The sequence below is a fragment of the Rhea americana genome, unplaced genomic scaffold, assembly GCF_003343005.1.
Source record: "Rhea americana isolate MKP2758 unplaced genomic scaffold, rheAme1 scaffold_75, whole genome shotgun sequence".
Lineage (NCBI taxonomy): Eukaryota > Metazoa > Chordata > Aves > Rheiformes > Rheidae > Rhea > Rhea americana.
This window is the reverse complement of record NW_028186923.1, coordinates 3,489,271-3,508,882: the sequence shown is the minus strand read 5'-3', so window position 1 is coordinate 3,508,882 and position 19,612 is coordinate 3,489,271. Positions and strand designations below refer to the sequence as shown.

The following is a 19,612-nucleotide window of genomic DNA, read 5'->3' as shown; positions in this document are numbered from 1 at the left end:
TATGCCACTGGATGTTTCCTCTTGTTTAGAGAGAGGAAACTCCTGCTTAAATATCYCTTTTAACCTCAGCTGCATCACTGCTGAAGAGTGACACAAACAAATCCCCAGGCAGAACGCTAGAAAAATCACTGCAATGTTTGAAGGCATAGCACTGCAAAAGCACACAAAGCAGTTTACATATTAAATGTAAATTACAAATTTATGTAAATTACAAAAACATAATTTATATAAATTATTTTAACTGTTCTCACAAATTCCTAACTATAGTTTCAGACTGAATAATACTTTTTCCTCTCAAAAACTGACCAGGTGTCCAGTCTTCTGTCTTTTTAATACTTACATGTTCACCAAATCCCCAGTTCAGCCCTTCCAAGATAACACAGGCTAGTTTATTCTCCACTGTGGTTAGACTGTTAGTTAATAACCAGTCACGAATCAGCGCTATCTCAGATGAAGAAGGCTTCCACAGATGCAACGGCAGTTCTTTAAACAGATATAAAGAAACCTTTGAGGGCAGAAAATAGAACAAAAGTCTAATCAGTATGTAGTACGAAACAATAATCAGCACTATGCCTTTCTACCACACACTTAAACAGTGATATTATCAAAAAAAACCCAAACACACACAGCTCTTTAACATGATCCAGGTAAACCAAGAGGTATCTTATRACACTGTCTGGTATGATCTCTTCCTAGCTGTAACTGGGTGCCCTCTTTAAATGACAGAGGTTAACACTTACCATCCCAACCTTTTCAATGGTGTCTTTAACTCGATCCAGCAGTACAGAGATAATCTGTGTATGGGTGCTGGCTATTGCTGCCAGGAGTTCCCGACCAACTTTTGAAAATGTCTCTCTTGTGGAAAGACTAACGTAGGACACCTGAGAAGATGAGCAGAGAGAAAGCATTCATTATGGTTGGCCTTCACYGACACTGCAATAAACAGTGCACTGATACCGCAATGAAACATCTTTTGGAGAACACAGAACCAAATTGCTCTTGCTGATCCCAGACATCAAGGCCGATAGATGTTAGGATAATCAATTTTAATATTGSCATTTGCATTTAATACATCAAGTGAAATTCTTACAACACAATGCCAAAAACAAAGATCAAAACTGAATGTATGAATGACAATAAAATAACAGAGAATATGCACAAGAAATTTCAGAGCTACGAGGTAGACCTGAGAGAAAAAACAAGCAAAGGAGAGATTTGAGGGGTCTTGGTTTTTTGGGTTTTTTTTGTTTTGTTTTTGTTTTTGTTTTTTTGGTTTTTTTTTCCTTCCATTCTGGCTTGGTCTACAGAAAAGTCATTTTCTCTCGCAAAAGAGAACAAGCACCTTAGGATATTTTAAGTCAGTCTTAGATTGTTCAGYCGTGAGACTAAGACAGCTACTTGGGAGGTTTATAAGCTATGGAAGTGAGGAATGCTTCACACTTTTCACTGTCAGAAAGAGCAACAGCATTTTCATCCTTTTGCTGAACTGACCAGTAATACTATTCACCTCGTATATCTCCAGAACAATCATTTTGATAAAATCCTCATCCACATCAGCCCGTTTCGTTTGTGCCATCTGAGCAAATGTGGTAAGCAGACATATTTCTTCTGAGCAGTTCATTGATTTAAGATACTTTTCAAAGTTTTCAAGGTGCTCTGGATCTAGGGGAAAAATAAAAATACATAAACGTATKAAGTGAACTGTTATAGGAAGTACACTATCAATATTTATGTATTCATTCACAGCCCAATCCCAGAGAATAAACCAAAGACAGAGGAATTATCATCCTTGGTGGTCTTCAGAAGTGACTGGTACCAGCTGTTTTGAAATAAAGTGTAAAAAAATACTGTAGTGTGTAGTGATGGAACAGCGTGCCCACATGCTTCAGCAAACACGGCAGTCACTCATGATGAAGCTAAGACTGTTTTAAGAAAGACCAGRATTTAATTTTTAATATTAATTTTTAATTAGGCAGTGTTGATCATTCATAGGAGGATCTGCTTGGATATTTTGCTTTTTAAAAATATTGCTACGGTTTTAGCTTCCATTATATATTGCAGCAATTAATTCCRTAGGTTAAAAACTGAATTCTTTCTRTAGTTTAATTAGCGCTATAATCAAGAGAAGATTAAAATTGAGCATACATCGAAGCAGAGCAGGGAGGTTTTGTCCATTCCACATACTAAAATTTCAAGCAGCAACTAAACTAGGGAAACCATTCTACACCGATTACAAAAGGGAGAGAGCACTGCAAGCATCTAGCCCCGGGCCCCAGTTACATCCAAGAGTTAAACAAAAAGCTCAATTTCATTTCTCAAACTCAGTAAAAACAGAAGTATTGAACATACGCTTGGAAAGTACCTCTGCAAAACAGACAACTGAAGTAGCACAGGAGCACACRAAGGATAAGAGATGCTCTCGCTTGAATTCAAGACAAATTTCTCCTTRCAACTAGTACAGACATGTTGAAGGCAAGTTTTAAAACAGGAATAGAAAGTAGTCGAATGTAATTAAATATTTTTCTCCAYTCCTCCCTTCAGGGGCTACCACAAAACTTGAACAGCACTTTAAATAATTGTCTTCAATTTATTCTAAGCAAATTAAGTAATAGTGTCTGTGCTAAAAAGCAAAGRAATTGTTGAAAGCTGCATCTGGGCTGTAAAATGGTTTGGCTAGTGCTCTGCTTCCTTTGTAGTATAACATAACAGCAGAAATGGTTTACAGCGACCTTATCACAGCAGCTGAATATACTGAAAAAAAGCGCTCACTGAGGTACTCAGCTTCTCAGCCCGCACAGCCACGTGCGTTCAGCATGCCGAGGATTAACTCTTCCACCTCAGTTACATTCTATTTCAAGTGCTTTCAACAATCTCATAACTGTACCTCAATCTGCAAAGATTAGACTTAAACAACACATCTCGTGAAGAACATGCTGGAGAATTGTGCAGTCTAAGTAAGGAGTTTCTCCATACAGTAAAATGAACTACATTCTTGACACGTTCATGTAAGAAGTCACAAAGCTGCAGCAATCTCTGTCCCATCCACTCATCTCTTCTTCTCATRTTACCTTTTGCCTTAACAGCAGAAGTTAGGAGGTACATTTTTATGGTAGTGGGTAAGGACCAARAAGATTGGGTCACCACTTCTATAAACTGGCACAGCAGAGAGCGCCACGGAGCAGGAAGGGACAGAACACACAAGTCATGAACAACCCAGCAACAGCAAATATCATACAAGCACCAGGACTTGCCCGTGTGTTTAATTAAGCATAGATTAGCTAAGAAGAGAAGAGATTTGGAAGGAGATGGCAAGAGAGAAAAAAGGGCCTGGTAAAGTCAAGGATGAAGTCCACAAACTGAAGGGCATGAGCTGGAGCCAGTTGCCAAGCAGATATGCACAAGACCACCTCTGCTGCAAGTCACAACTCTGTGACCTGCTGTCACTGTAACCAGGGTCTCCACTCTGCAGGCCCCAACACCATCCCCACAAACTCCCACCAGGCCACATCTTGGGACTGAAGGATGAGGAGAAGGAGGGAGGGGAGAAGACAGGCTCCATCTCAATCCCATCGCCTCAGAGCAGAGCAATGTTCTGCACCAAGCAGTTGCTACTTGACCCAGTCGTCCCCTTTGCTCTCTGCCCATACCCTGCAGCACACTATTCAAGTTTAGCAGCCCTAAAAATCACTCGCTCCTCAAATCTTGGTAATCCCTTAGACATGACAGTAATGAAGCTGAACAACATCTCTGGTTACAGTAAGTTCTCACTACTTAGTGCAATGGAAGCAAAATGACAGAATTGTCGATCATCATTTATGAAATTTCAGGAGAACAGGTATTTGTGCCCATGCAGATATCGGAGATCAAAAAAGAAAAAAAACTTATCAGATCATTGCTTACCAGTGAAAATCTGTGTTCCACAGTAAATTTAACACCTGGCCCTCTCAGGAATACACAAAGTAACCAGGCTTCCATCACTTCCCCCAGGAGTTTATTACGTGTCTGGCAGCTCTCAGTCCAGAGGCTGTCCTAATACCCTAATAACCGTGCTCYCTTGCTTTACTCATCATGCTGATTCTGCCTATCCCCAAAACCAGCTATTCTCCTGTCTTTACATGTGCAAGCCTAAAGCTTCACCAATGACCAAGCTTTGCTAGCAGCTACAGACACACCACTATTAAATGTTTCTCAAAATTAATTTGGGAGATGAAATGAATTTAAGAAATCTCTCCCTGCCCCAAATGAATGTTAATGCCAAGGACTATTAGGGTATGATTTATGGAAAACTAAGTCAGCATCATATAATTGTCAGTCAAGACACTATTTCAGAAGATTAGATGGATTTCACCGAAATAATTGTTGATTTTCGCTGTCTACACATTTGTGAAAAACATCAACACGCTGATATAACCCAGCAAGGAGAATGAAGAGGATGAAAATATCCTGCATCAGCATACCAGGGACTTCAAAACATAAGAGTTAGCTAGATGCAAAACAAAGCTCCAACAAAAAAAAAAAATTGCTTGTTAATGCCAGAGCTGCAACCCACTGCATTATATTATGCTTTCTTTGTTTGAGATGCAAATATGAAACCCTAAAACAAAAATTTGGGGGGGGGGGGGGGCGGGATTTGTATTCCCACTGAAACTGTTTCTGAGTAGCACTGGACAGCCAAAACATATCAGCAGCTCACAAAAAGCGCATAGCTACAGTCTTGATACCCCTGTCCTACTGTATAAACTGCCTCACGTTTGCTGACCTTGTACAAATGCAAGAAATATGCTCAATAAGCTCTCAAGATCTCTATTTTCACCTGCTTCTCCATCAAAATACTTTGTGTGACAACAGCTATTTGGACTACCAGCTAGCTGAAGAGTAAAAGCAACTGAGATTAAGATTTTTTTTCTCAATTTGATAGTCCCAAAAGAGAAAGAGCTTGTGAAACAAGGCATTACTGCTTTTTAAAAAAATATTATTTATATATATATATATATAAATATAAATATATATATAAATATAAATATAAATATAAAAATAATAATTAAAAAAAACTGCCTCCCTGTCAAAGTCCTGAAATGTTTTCCATGTAGAAGGCAGCAAAAGGAAACCAGCATTCAACTAGCTTCAAAATAATCTTGCCATAGCTAAAGCCACCACAATTACTGCAGAGATCAACAGAGGAAGACGTGAAGGTGGAAAAAAAGAAAGAACAGATAGCACATAGAGCAAGAAAAGCATTAAAAGAAGGTATGAGACAAGGGCAACACACATAGCTGTGAAAAACAACAAGCAGAACTCCAACATAATAAACTACAGAAGACAAATCTAATAAGGAAGAAAAATAAAAGGCGATTGGTGTATTTGTACGACTCAACAGTTGTGAGTCAACAGCTCCCAACTGAAAAAGAGCTAGAAGTGATACAAAATTCTGTATGTCTGGATTTAAAACTCAATCTCAAAATACTGTTAGAGACCAAGACGGAACCTGACATGAGAATACACAAGATGTACCTACTGCTTGGCATTCTTACAGGCCTCTGAAGCAGCCAGTAAGCAATCACAGTCACAGACAGAAAAATCAAGGACAGTAGATTTAAGCTTATGTGACAATTCCTGAAAAAAATGATAGTTTAGCCAAGTCACTGCTACAATCCCACAAACTGCCCAAGATATTTCCAAGGCCTCTGRACCAGTCATGCAGCTGAGGATATATTTAACAACAGATCCTAAACAGCATTACAACTTTTGCTGATGTAGTAGCAGCTGAATCAGTTAGAATTGGTTCTGAGCAAAGGGATTCTACCTTTAAGCCTCTGCTTGAAGTCAGCAGGTTGTAGAGTAGAGCAGAGCTTTTCCAGGTGCTCACTCTCCGCACAGTGCATAACAAAGAAGAGCTTCCAAAGCATATTGCTGGATAAAGTTCCATAAGGCATCTCAGACATGAACAGCCAGACTCCCAACCTGTTGGATTTGAAGACAAAGTGTTTTGCCCTGATAAATCCCAAACACTTGGAATGCAGACAGGTGCCCAAATTTTCTGTCATACTACAGAATTAGAAATGTGAGAATGTGTCTTAGCACCTCTCATTCTGAGCTGACCTCATTCTGAGCTGAGCAAGTTCCCCTAGTCTGATCCTAGAAACCACAGTTTAAGATTTTTGCCCATCTTGATACTTCCAGTGAGCTGAAAAATCCTGCATATTAAAGAATTCTCTAAATCATTAAGAGTAAATACTGAAGCTACTGCAGTTCCAAGTTTCAAACATCTAACTCCTCCAAACCAAAGCCAGTTTCCATTGAAAGGGAATGTTTCAGGGTGAAGGAACTGATTTGGCATGACCGTTTCTCATGACCCTCATTCCACGATACCGGCTTTTTAATGCAGTATTTTGGTATTAATCATTGAACCGCCCACCTTTTGGCCTTCAGAACATGTAGAACAGCTCTAAAAAACAGTTCATCAAACTCTAGTTGCAACTTCTCCACGGAATAAGGATGTGCTATTGATCCATATTGTTTATTGCAGGTAACATAYTGGGCCCAGTGGTCACTCACATGACAAAGTGTCATCCTACAAAGCAGAAACAGAAGAAACGAGTTGAAGAAAGATCATTACATATGTCACCACAGTATAGAAACATAAATGCGTGCAACTAGACCAGAGTCTAGTTATAAGATAAACAAGTTTAAGCCTCTGCCCTCTGGTTTCTAAGAAACTTCTGTATAAACAATACATACTTTCCCCACCTCTTTAGACAAGTTCAGTCTATGAACTCCAGTGTTATTCTTTCTTGATTTTGGAAGCACTGTTATACAAAATTTGTTTTTTATGAAGTTTTTAAGCCTTAAAGCAATCTTTCCTTATGAACTTGCAATACATGCAAAAAGCCCAGACAGGAGTAATTACTAGAGCACTAACTTACTCAGTATAGAACAAGGAAAAACATAGATTTTGTTTCAAGGAGGATACTGTTAGGTCAGAAAGCATAATCAGACTAGTCAGGACATATTAAGTGACTGCTAGAGCAACTCTTCCAATTCCAACACGTGTTTCCTTACTGCCACACATTTAGACTCTGCAACTCCCCATCACACAGGCAGTCTGGGACTCTAGGACTCCACAGCTTCAGATTCCCAGATCAGCTAACCCTACTCTCAGCACAAAGGCTACCCAGGAACTGYTTTTTTGATTTAAAATTCACAGCTGCTAATAAAACAAAAACAACCAAGTATGAACAAGACATCTTATGAGAAATACATTTTCTTCTGCAATGGAAGACCCTATAGGAGCAGAGCAAAACTGGCATATACATCCATCAAATTGCTACCACCTGTTTATAAACTGCTGCAGAAGGCAGTGTTATACAAATGGCCCACTACCTTAAGACTTCAGCACTTTGTAAGAATTCATTATTCCAGCAAGCACCCGCATGAACAGTGAAGTTACAGTAAGGATGACAGCACCATAATAATGCAAGTAACAGATTTTTGCAGCAGATGCACAAGCTCATACACACGTCTTTAATTGTACTATATCACTTGTGACTAACATCGCCCCTTAATGCAAGAGTCTGAGTCTGTTCAGATCTGATCATAACATAGAAGATATGCTCTCACTTGATCAGCTGACCAATTCGTTTCACAAACTGCCTGTAGCGGGCTCTGTTAAACGTTTCCAACCCCACAGACAGAAGTTCTACTAAGGAGTCTGCAAAAGCAAATATTTTCATCATCTCATGGGGAGTTGTTTTTTCAGGGCAATAAGAACCTAAAAAGAAAAAAAAAAGTATTCACTGTCAACCAAAATTTAAATATGAAAGTACAAACAATCTATGCAGATAAGGTGTCCAGCAAGCAATATTTTCATGTACTTATCCAGAGATTAGAGAGAAGGAAAAAAAGAATGGAGAAAAGTCACACTAGCATTACAGTTAACAGGCAAGGGGGAAAAGAATAGCTCTGAAAGCATATCTTTGAACATATCTCTGAGCAGATCAAAACTAAAGGAAAGGACACTAATATTTTGCATGCTGACATTGCTATGAACTTACTAGTTCCAAAACACTGAACTTTAAGTTATGTCATACACACAGCACGATCTGGCATCTCATCTACTTAGTCTTTGAGCTGTTTGCACAGGTTCATTTATTACTCAGTTTGAAGAGTATCTCCCACAATGCAGCAGCATTTTTGGTTATTTTAGTCATTAATTCATTTAACGTAACCAAAATGAAGAATATTTCTTTAGCAGCTGATTTACCTCCAGACTTGATTCCAAGGAACTGTTGAAACAATTCATGGAAGGGGAACTGTGACAACAGGACAATCAAGTCATCTTCCAAAAGCAGAATCCAGCTTGTTTCAGGATCTTCATCCTGCAGACAAATTCAGCTTTTAATATCTTTCCCAATAAAAATTATGATAGAAGGACTTAGCTATTGTACTAATTCTGAGTTGTTTGTAAGGAGAAACAAAGAAAGCACACGAGAAAGGACCACTAAACTCCCCTTCCCACACACAGGCCCCTAAATTTGGGGCTGTCTGAGATTTTACATAGCTAAGAAACAGAACTAAACATAATGTAGCGTATGATAGTCCAACATAACCCCTAAAGTGAAGCACATATTCAAATGCATGTCTGTTTCCATATTGTACAAACATTTTAAAATTCATTCTGTCACCTTAAATACGCTTTATTTTTCCCTCCTTTAAATGCTATAGTTCCAATAAAGTTTAATTTATACCTGGTAATATTCATTACTGGAAAATCTAGTTTCTAGTACTCCATGACTACCTATAGTCACACGACAGAGATACAAGGAAACAAAAATAGGTCTAAATTTAAAATGATGCTTTATAACCGAGTAAGAGTCAGCTTTACTTCCTCCAATTCACAGGATCAATACAATAAGCTTAAGCAAAAGCTTTAAGGAGGAAAAAAACTTGTTTGCTGTACCTCTTCTCCTCCTTCATCTACTAGTGTCCAGTTTCCAGATTCTTTTCCAGATGAAGAGGAAGTTTTTCTTTCACTTGGTTTCATATGGCACATAAAGTCTACCCGATTTCTGAGGGCATAAATCCATTTAAAGTGAAAATCAAATTTTGAAAAATTAGAAAAAATAAAGAACTCTGAATTTAGTCAAGTCTTAGTTAAAAGAAGATATTTTAAAACAGACACAAGACATTAACAAGTATGTCAGATACCCTGAAGTCATACAAAACTCACACCAGTCTGATGTCTGAACTCAGGTTTCGATCTTACAAGTAAATACACTGAACAATACAAGTGACTAGAATCCCTCTATAGCAAGTCATATTAAATATGCATGAGATAACACTATTCTTTGTCTGTCTACACAAAAAATCCAGAAGTCAAATTAAAGGAAATTATATTCCAAAGAAGAGGTACTTTCCAACAACCATTTAAGGCTATCATCCAGTGAATCAAACATTAACAGGGTGAGAGCAGGCCAGCTCCACTCCACAGCTCGTAGAGTCACACTAACTGAATGTCACAGCAAAATTAGTAAGGCTCATCTTAGGCACACTGAGCTACCACAACTAAACAACTTCCAGAACAGAGCTGCCTCACATCAGGTCAGCTCCAGGAGCACCCCAGAGATTCAACTTCGTCTGTCTGAACCCACTTTGGCACATGTTAAGAGCTGCCCTGAACATATGTTCACTCATTTATTCTAGCACTCTTCAAGCGGGAAAGCATATTTGTTTCAATTTCCAATACTGCTAACTCGACAAAATGTAGAGAAAAAATTCCATATATCAGCCCATCTTAAAGCCACTACACTACACTACATTACACTTCAGGCTGCATACTGTATAAATCCTTAGCTGTACAGACATACCCTGGGAAGTCAAATGAACATGCAAAAAAACTATATACAAAAAAGTTAAAACCATAACGTTTAACTTCCWATTACCTAGGAATATACTGAAAGAACTCTGCACATTTTGTACAAGACATTGGCACCATGTCACCTCAGTGGTCACAGAGCAGGGGGGAAAAAGAAAAAAAAATCTCCCAGAACTCATACTTTGAAAATATAAACATTTTACAAATGCAACACAAGCTTTAAGATACTGGTTTCATAAGCCAAATATAGATTTAAAACCTGCGCTCGACATGCAGCCACTGCATCAGACAAGTGTCTGGCCTGTAACAGGGAGCACAGCCATAGCGGAAGCTCTGCATTCTTGTATCACCAGCTGGGAGAGCCACTCCAGACACCTCAGAAGAGTCTACATTCAAAGTGCAAGCACCAAAACACACCGGCATCACATGTCCTCAGCACACACTTGTTTCCCAAACAGCTCCACACAGGAACTGTGAAACAGGAAACAGAATAACAGCCCACAGTAGACAGGAGTCACCGAATCACACAGAATCACAGAATGGTTGAGGCTGGAAGGGACCTCTGGAGATCATCTAGTCCAACCCCCTGCTCAARCAGGGTCACCTACAGCATGTTAGACAGGATCACATCCAGGCGGGCCTTGAAGATCTCCAGAGAGGGAGAGTCCACAGCCTCTCTGRGCAASCTGGTCCCGTGCTCTGTCGCTCTCKCAGTGAAGTTCTTCCTWACATTTAGACAGAACTGCCTGTGTTTCAGTTTGTGCCTGCTGCGCCCAAGTTYGAGTTAAWTTAGGGTCAAACTATCAAGATTTGACTGTCAACACTAAGAACTARCAGTTTGTTTCTTTGAACCTAGTRTTTCTACAAAAAACATTAGTCTGCTGGTCTCAAYAGGTACAACCTCAATGYGTCCAGGCCYAGACTTGTGACTTTCCTATTGCAACGGGCATACTCAAGTGAGCAATTTATCTCCAAACACTACCCTCTAGCAAGCAAACCAAAGAGAAAGGCTGATGACTAAAGAACTCAAAGAGCGAACAGATTATGSTTTGGGGCAAGTTTTATGTTTTATCTGAAGCATGTAACAGCAGTTTTCACTAATGATTTTAATAGCTAGCKTTTCCCAGCATCTCATCTTCCCTCTAGATAAGAGGAAAACAAAATAATGAGAAAAAAAAATTAAAGAGCAAAAGCAGTGTATACTCCAACTTTGCAAAACCCTTCATTCAGGCACTTTTGTTGCAGAGATGGTCTTCTTATTGGGTAACTGTGGAAGCATGGTCTAGAATTTTATTTCAGAACTMACAATGACAAACATGCAGGAATGTCAGCTATCGCTAGCTACTTGACTGGTGAAAGCAAGTTCTATCACACTGTGCACAGTAGGGAAATGTACTACCAAGGCTGTAACCTGAGGTGAATAAACGTTTGAATTTAATTATGAATCTCTTAGTTGTGCCTGCATTTATGACTTTGCCTGCAGTACACTTTCAGGATTGTTTAAGTAGACTCTTTGTCATTACATTTTCTACTATTAAATAATCAAAATACATTTATAAAAATCATTTTCACACTTACTTGACAGGAGACATAAGCAAGGCAAGAGATTGCATGAAATGAAAGACACCTGATGGGTTATCCAAGACTTTGATCTGAAATAAGACATAAAATCTAGTCTAAGTTCAAAAAAAAAAAAGTTAGTTTTACCAGAGAAATTTATATTCCGAATTTCTCATTCCTTATTACCAGCTTTTTGTTCAGATGAAAAAGTATGCATAAAAGACAACTCCAACTCTTTGGAAGAAACAGTGCTATGGCAAAGGATTGGTACATTCGCTCAACAAAAYGAGGTAAAAAGAAATTTAAAGGTGAAAAAACAAAACCCCTTAAAAGCACCACAAAAAGAAAACTTCTTTTCCCTTCATGTACGTTTAAGAACCAGAGGGAAGGTAGAGAGTTGAGAAAAAGGGAAGTTACAGTGCTGCTCTCAGTCTCCCTTTTATTCTATTGCTTGCCATTTCCCTGTTACTGTAATTGCAACCCTCTTCCTACAATTAGATTTCTAACATATTCCCTTCTTGAAAGGGCAAAAATTTTGCTTTGAAAAATGCTCTGCTGCCTACGGACATCTTCATTCCCTCTGATCTCTATAAAATGAACACTTTCCACTGCATTCCTAATTAGCCAGCTAATGAACTTTTCAAGGAAACACAGCCAACCCACTTCAACGTGCAGTATTTAGAAACTGCTCTCACTCACCCCGTGTATCTCTCAGAACTGCCTCCAGTCTCACTTGTCTCAAATATAGTAACTGTTTCAAATCTAAGTAGTTCCCTTTTCCTTAAGAGTTCTCCTGAAACCTGTGTGAGGCCTTGAGCTGCACCTTAAATCTTCAASCCCCTTCAGAGCCTCTCCAGCTGAGTAGTAGTGAGAAGAGGTATTGTGTTTCCTGTCACAGCTGAGATAACCTGTGTACATGCACACCTTGACAACCACCTCTGTTTTGCAGAACCAAGAAAACCAGGTTTTCTTGGCTCCATAAACCTGGAGATGTGCAGCAGTCACAGCGGATTGATTAGGTACCAGACATCCTCTTCTCCTACCCAACCCACTCCAACTTTGCAAAAATAAAGAATTAAACATTCACACCTGAATGAATGGAACAGCCCATTCACTGATCCCAGCTGGGCACCGCAGGATGTGGTTCAAGAGGAAGAGATGGTCACCTGGACAGCCAATTCTTTGCAACACTGACACCTAAAAGGAAAGCATACAGGAATCTTGCAAATAATTTCAAAGTTCATTCTTGCTAAGCAGAATAATAATGCTTTTTCACTTCTCTCACTTTTTAACAAGCAACAAGGGAACAACACTGAAAAGCTGCTGTTCAGCTTATGAGCTAGAGCACAAACCTTTTTCTCAGAAAAAAAATGCAGTAAAATTTTAAATAAATTATTTTTAATTACTTCAAAAGTCAGCAGGAAGTTTCCCCAAACTGATAGGTCTGAATATTCTTACTTCCGAAACAAGAACAGTAATGCTCAGGAACCATTAAAATGCTCAAGTTCACCTCAAGCAGTGTTGGTAGCTCATGTGCCAGACCTGATTAAGACTATCCATCTCCACTGACTTTATCAGACCAGGGAATTCATTGTAAAGATTCAGCAACAGATTCAACAGGTTCCNAAAAAAAAAAAAAAAAAAAAAAAAAAAAAAGAGCAGGAACTGATTGTACATGGGACAAACAATAACTCTTTCAGAAAAAAAGACTTCTGAATTGATCTCAGCTGCTCGATCACACAGCTACATACATACTCACTCCCTCACCAGTCTCCGCAACCAGGCGAGAAGGTCACTTTGAAACTGAGGGTCTTCGATAACTCTACGAGTGAAACTGAAAAGAACGCTGATACACTCTTTCAGGTGGCTCAAGTCTGAAGAAAGATTTTCTGACTGCTTTGAAACTGTAAATTAAAAACAGAATTAAGGAGCTTTGATGAGCAGCTCTCGCAGTAGCAGCATAAGCAATGGTTTGGAGATTATACAGAAAACTTCCTCTCTTTGTATCTACAGATAATGACATTTCAACATAGCAGCTCTCTAGAACTGACAGAGAAGATGACTTAATGTATTTTATTCAAACTTGTAATTAAGTACTGGACACCAATTACAAAAAGAATATACCATGGCTACTCTCATAAGAGGCCTCCCTTTTACATGACCTTCCTAAGAACCAGCACATTTACTCTGCATATAAACTGGGGCTAGGGGAGGACTAGGAGGAATAAATATACAGTGGGAGGGATATTTTAGCTCAAAGATGATACTGCCACAAGCCCACACTGGTGACATGCTTCAGATGAAAAGCAAAAAGATATTTAAGTATTAGAGCTGTGAGATTTCAAACAGCCTTCCAAGAGGCGTAAAGCAGCAAGATGACCGTTTTAAAACGGTCTATAATCAATCTGGAAAAGGAACTGCATTTTACGTTGCCTTTGCAACAAGTGATTGGATTCAGAGTGGATTCATTCATTCTACCCAGTACTTCTCCAGGGTGACTGGTGGCAGTAGGTAGCATTCCTGCATTCAACTTCCACTCTGCAGGAGACTAAGGTAAGAGAATTAAGACTTTTTCTGCATGAGAAGAGTTTTACTCATTATTATGTAAAATCAACAGGGTTTAGTATCGAGGAGAAATACTCAATATACAAATCCCAGCACAGGAACGTCAGAACTCCAGGCAAATAAGGCATTCAGCACCCTGACAGCACAGGTAGCTGTCCAGACGAGCAACACACCTTGTTCTTGCTGAAGGGCCACCGATCTCAGCAGCGACGAGCTGTTGAGCAACCTGTAGATATAAGACTCCACTTGTAACCGGGACAACACTGAAGTGTACAAGTGTAGTGCCAGTGTCTGATGCACATGCTCTGCTTTGGCTTCGAACAGCTTTTTCAGTTCCCCCAACACGCTTTCATTCATCTCTACTGTCTGATAGCGATGGTGACCTGACACTTTGCACTGATCTGCACAGACACCCTGAAAAGAAAGCAATTATTTTATGTAAATGTTTTTGTCATTTTGCTTGGTGAATTGTGTTTACAGAAACTAACTCTGATATAACCCTCCACTCAAGAGATTTCAAAGCTTTCATGAGAATGGCCACTTTACAGACAGCAAAGACAAAAATCTGGGTGCATCCTATTTATTTTTCAGAGCTGCTGCTGTTATAGCAGATCTCGGACTTCCAAAAAAAAAATAGACTCTATAAACACTCAATAATCCAGAATTAACAACTGACATCAGATGAAGTGGCTTGTCTTTATCAGCAACAGATGTGAACAAAAATCAGATCATTCTACTTCCAGCTGAGCGCGACTGCTTCTTAGTTTTCAGACTTGCATAAATATTCAGATTCAAAACATACATTGACACAAGCTAAAAGCTTTCACAGGCTCCTAGAACTCAGTATTTATTAGTAACTCCCCCAAAATACATTCAAATTTTTTCAAATTAACTGTACTCTAACTTTTTCCAAACTAGAATTCAAGGCTGAGAATAATCTTCCTCTGCCCCTGCTTTAATTCCTTACCATAAGGAAATCATAATATTTAGCATCTCTGTTATCCTTTTATGCTACCACAAAATGTGCTTTGCAGTATGCACTTAGAAAGCTTAGCTTGAAAGTATTCTTGCTCCACATAAGTTGTTAGATTAAGTTTTGAATTGGTATTAAAAAGATGACTATCTGCACATACACACAACAAACAGTGAATTGGGAGGGAATAAAGCAATCGGCAAGCTTTGCTAACTGTACACTGACCAGCGGACATGTAAAAATGAACATAAAAATTGCAGAACATAGAAACTGATCAAAGCAAAACTAGAAGTCTAATAATTTTCAGTGGTATAGGACCATTGCATTCTGCTCCTTAGTAAAAAGGAAAAGACTCGTGTCTGTTCAGGGAATGTGTCTCTACATTTTCTCAACTCTGCGGAGCTGCGCTTGTAGGAACAATAGTGGATCCACCATGTAAAACGGTCTTCAGCACTCTTAGCCATCACRTCATCAGAACTGGTTACAAACAGCATCAGAGGAACTGCTCCATTGCTCGCACAATCACCAGTTCCAAAAACAAGTTACGCAGAACAAGCTCTGAGGAAGACTTCTCTGGTGCGTGTACCAGAAACCTCCCCAGAGCGCTCCGGTTTGCAGRCAGCAATGCTGCAGAGTGCCACTGCCACCCCGGAGGGAGCTATAACCACAGCTACACTTTCGGCRCAGCACTTACGGGAAGTGGACGCATCTCGCACTGCCTGTGCTCCGGGTAACAGGGCCCCAGGGAGCGGGACCCTAGTTCCACGGCACCTGCAGCCTCTGCCAGCAGGACAGTCACGAATGACGTCAATGAAAATTATCACTATAGGCAGCAGTCCAGATGCAACATGCAGAAGCRCTGCTACGGTCATTTTGAAATCCTGGCTATAGTCCTATTCCACCWCAGATCCCTCGGACCTAGCTGAAGCTCTGGGTGGCACAAACCTGACCCAACACAACAAGCAGAATTGGTTATACACATCTCATTCTGACTGACTACAGACGGGAGTTTGGCTCCAGAAGAGATCATTAACACAGACTGCAATATCCTACATTTGTCAAAGTTTAAATCAAAGAATAAATTGCCTTCAACATCAACAGGATTATATTCTTAAGCACTGCAGGAGTGGGGTAAGCAGGGGGCACTGAGACAGTGGAGAGAAGGAAAAGCAAAGGTAACCATCTCTTTCACAGCAAACCAGCCTAAATACAGTAAGCTTGACAGCAACCAAGACTAATGTCCAGAATCACGTCCAAATAGATGATAGTTTCAAATACAGCACCTGCGCAGTTTTCTGTTCTTCTTTAAAYGTCCATAATCTCCCCTTTGCATTTTGGCAGTCTGTCGTCATGGCCTGCAGCTCAGCCTCAGCCAGCAACAGCTGCTTCCTACAGCGCAGGTAGTTCAGGAGTAGTTCATGAAACTCATGTCTGTCCTGATGAGCAACACTTTCAAATTCTTCTGCATAGGAGTCAACATTCTCCAGCCATGAACACGGCTCAAAAATTTTCAGCTGCTCTCTGGTAAACGGCACCAGTTCTGGTTCTGTTGGGATTTCTGGATACAGCCTCTCGTTGCGTAAGAGCGGTTTGACTGCTACTATGGTCGGTCTCTCATAAGACAATTCAGCTGACAAGTCTGGATAAAGAGGTTTCAATCTCAAATGCTGAATACGCACTTTGGATTTCTCACTGAGCTGTGGCACAGTAACAGGAAGCTTCTCTAAAGAACGGACAAGAGGATTTTTAACATCTTGAACACTTTCAGTTCCTTTTTCCTGTACAAAATCCACTAGTGTATGAGAGCCAGCAGCACTGGAATGAAAGGTATCGCCCGAGACGCCACAACTTCCTGATTTCCTAGCAAGAGCCTCCCCAGGGTTCTGGATTCTGTCCAGCTTGCTTTTCCCACTTTTGTGAACAACCCTCCTACATTCCTCATATAAGGGATGGGCTTTGCRCTCTTCTCCAGCTGCTGGAGGCCCTAAAGTCACTGCTGAAGATCCTTCACTTGGTAAGGTTGAAGTACTCAAGGGGACATCACACACATCGTTTACAGTTCTTCTGTCCTCTGCTTCATCATTGAGCTGGATTTCTGTAAATCCTTCAGGATGTTCCACCTGCACTTTACAAGCTTGAGAAGACACTTCTGCCACAGGAGGGAGGAAGACATCATCAGATTCTTGGATATTGGACTCTTTGTTACTTATTTTCTTTTTTTCCTACAAATAAATTAACAGGAATTCATTAACAAACAAATCTCTCCCCCATGCATCCCAAATCCAACCATCCCCAGAAGCAGTGCTCGTCAACAGCACAATGCCAAAAGCCACTCTTACSAGGTTAATTTTTATAATATTAAAGGTAAAAATGTGCCAAATAGATCCTTGTTCCTTAGTTCCTCTTTGAAGACTGTCTATCAGTGCCCGTTTTCTTGGTCAGTTCTGAAATGATGCTTGTGTTTCTCCATAAAAAGCTACAAACATCCCAGAACAGAGTGTCTTATTAACGTGCAAAATTATAGGAGAGTATTTACTTTTAAATTAAGGTGAGTTTTGARTAAAGTGTCCCCACAGCCCTAGTCTAAGGTGTACATTTATAGTCTCCTTCCAAAAGCACATTTTGTAAAATAATGTTACATTCAAAATWAATTAATTAATGAAAGATGCACTTGTAAACAGCGTATACTTATCTTTCCAAAAAAGTGAAGCTGGGAGGAGTTGGGTTACGTCCCTCCAGTTTTGAATGACCCACAAAACACAACAAAGAACACAAATGAAATTATAGAAAGCTTCAGTACTCCTCCAGAAGTAGGGGAAAAATTTGGGACACTTGCTGGCAATTTCATGCATGGTTTCACTAAGCAGCTGACATGTGATATTGCCTTATGAGAGGGCATACACGAAAACAACTCTAAACATCAAGACCTCGGCTAACCTTGATCTCAGCTGCCTACTTTTAATTAAAGCATATGCTTCCAGCACCTCTACAAAATGGCAATACATGGGCTTTTGCTTTCAAACTGCTTTCTACAGTGTGTTAAAACCTGCAAATACTTTTGATTGCAAAATGCTGCTGACACACTCCAAGACTAGAGCTATGGAGGAAAAGTTAAAAATAGATCAGAACAATTCCTTGAACTAGAACGAGTAGGATTTTTCACAGGGTACCATATCACAGATTTTTTCGACAGTATCGTGATCTGCGTGCTTCACAAACATGCAAAACTGCTAGTCCTTTCTTCAGTACAATCTTGAAGTTCCCTCCTGCAGCCCTTACACAGATGAAACTCCCTTTATCTCCAAATAGTGTTTTCCCATCGCTAGGATACTCACATGCTACTACTAGACAAAAATAGTTTCTTGTAAAATTTATAAAGTGTTTGTCAGTTCTCTTTCCAAGGCAAAAAAAAAAAAAAAAAAAAAAAAAAAAAAAAAAAAAAAAAAAAAAAAAAAAAAAAAAAAAAAAAAAGCAGTAATCTTAACAGGTATTTCATCCAAGAAGGGATGAGAAAAATCAGGCCCTGAATTAGCATAAAAGCATAACTTGCAGTTCCCTCTTCCGAGGGGTTAGCCTTCAAGCCAAAGATGACATCTCTCATTAGGCTTGGCCTGTGCCTAACCATCCCATCCTCCTTCCCCAACATTTAAGTGAACTGGTTCCAGTAAAAAACATCTATGTAAGGATAACTATCACTTTCTGGAAATATATCTGTAGTAACTGACTGCTACTCACTGCACGCTTGGCCTGGCCTTCACCAGCGCCGGGTTCACTGATTTGGCCACTTCACCATGTTCGAATCACTTTGCCGTTACTGCTGCTGCACAGGCTCAACTTTGGGCACGCTGCTTTCAGAAAGCCCCTGAGCTTCACTCCACCAGCAGCAGCTTCACAGCTGAGCCCGYCTCGGACAAGCCAGACCCGCTCCCAGCTCTCAGGGATTTCACCTTCTCCAAAGACTATTTCCATTTTGGGACACAGGAATGGAAAAGTCCTTACTGCGGTGAGGCCTGAACCTACAACCTCAAACACTGCTGCACATTAACACAGAGTAAGGGTGCAGAGTGTAACAACAACATCACCAGAAAGACAGCGGGTCACACGTGGCACTGAAGCTACTCTGGATTCTCACACATGCCGATCCCCCCCAGATCCCCCCCAAGCTGTTTCACGGTGAATTCCACCTGGCAGGGACAGACATGAACCGCGGCCACCAGAGCCACTCAAACCCCCGCAGCCACCCGTGCGTCACTGCCTTCCTGCAGGGAAGTGACTCTCTTAAACAGCAGCCTTGAATGTTGACTGCCCTTGCACATCCCGCGGGGCTGAATCAAAACACAGCCACGACRCGCTCCTCTGGCACGGGATTTCCCCTCCCCCCCCGATCCTTACTTGCCTCGAATYCCAGAATCACACCTGCAGTTAGCACTCAGGTCTTACCCCTCATTTCACCACACCGAGGCCAGTTAGAGCATTCCTTTCTTTCCAGAGGGCTCCGACAGCCTTTGCTCTACGCGGCGCAAGCTGTAACGCGCGGGGCAAACACGAGCGCAACGAGGCAGCTGCGCTTCCCGCCGGGCTCAACTCCGAGGCAGGACAGCTCACCCGCAGCTGCACGTCCGAGGGGCGGCAGGGCGGCAGCC

General features: G+C 40.4%; 1 protein-coding gene across 1 annotated transcript in view; it reads right to left on the bottom strand.

Moving 5' to 3' along the window:
• Positions 1 to 18,938, bottom strand: part of EPG5 (ectopic P-granules 5 autophagy tethering factor) — a 56,100-nt gene extending 37,162 nt beyond the window's left edge. The window contains exons 1-14 of the mRNA XM_085322196.1: positions 18,774 to 18,938; positions 16,253 to 17,191; positions 14,170 to 14,410; positions 13,199 to 13,335; positions 12,521 to 12,628; positions 11,450 to 11,523; positions 8,957 to 9,065; positions 8,261 to 8,375; positions 7,618 to 7,768; positions 6,416 to 6,571; positions 5,804 to 5,961; positions 1,508 to 1,662; positions 741 to 881; positions 341 to 505 (exon numbers count right to left, since the gene is read on the bottom strand). Of these exons, the coding sequence (XP_085178322.1) occupies positions 341 to 505; positions 741 to 881; positions 1,508 to 1,662; positions 5,804 to 5,961; positions 6,416 to 6,571; positions 7,618 to 7,768; positions 8,261 to 8,375; positions 8,957 to 9,065; positions 11,450 to 11,523; positions 12,521 to 12,628; positions 13,199 to 13,335; positions 14,170 to 14,410; positions 16,253 to 17,191; positions 18,774 to 18,938 (2,814 nt within the window). The remainder of the gene's footprint in view (positions 1 to 340; positions 506 to 740; positions 882 to 1,507; positions 1,663 to 5,803; positions 5,962 to 6,415; positions 6,572 to 7,617; positions 7,769 to 8,260; positions 8,376 to 8,956; positions 9,066 to 11,449; positions 11,524 to 12,520; positions 12,629 to 13,198; positions 13,336 to 14,169; positions 14,411 to 16,252; positions 17,192 to 18,773) is intronic.
• Between the last annotated feature and the right edge of the window lie 674 nt (positions 18,939 to 19,612).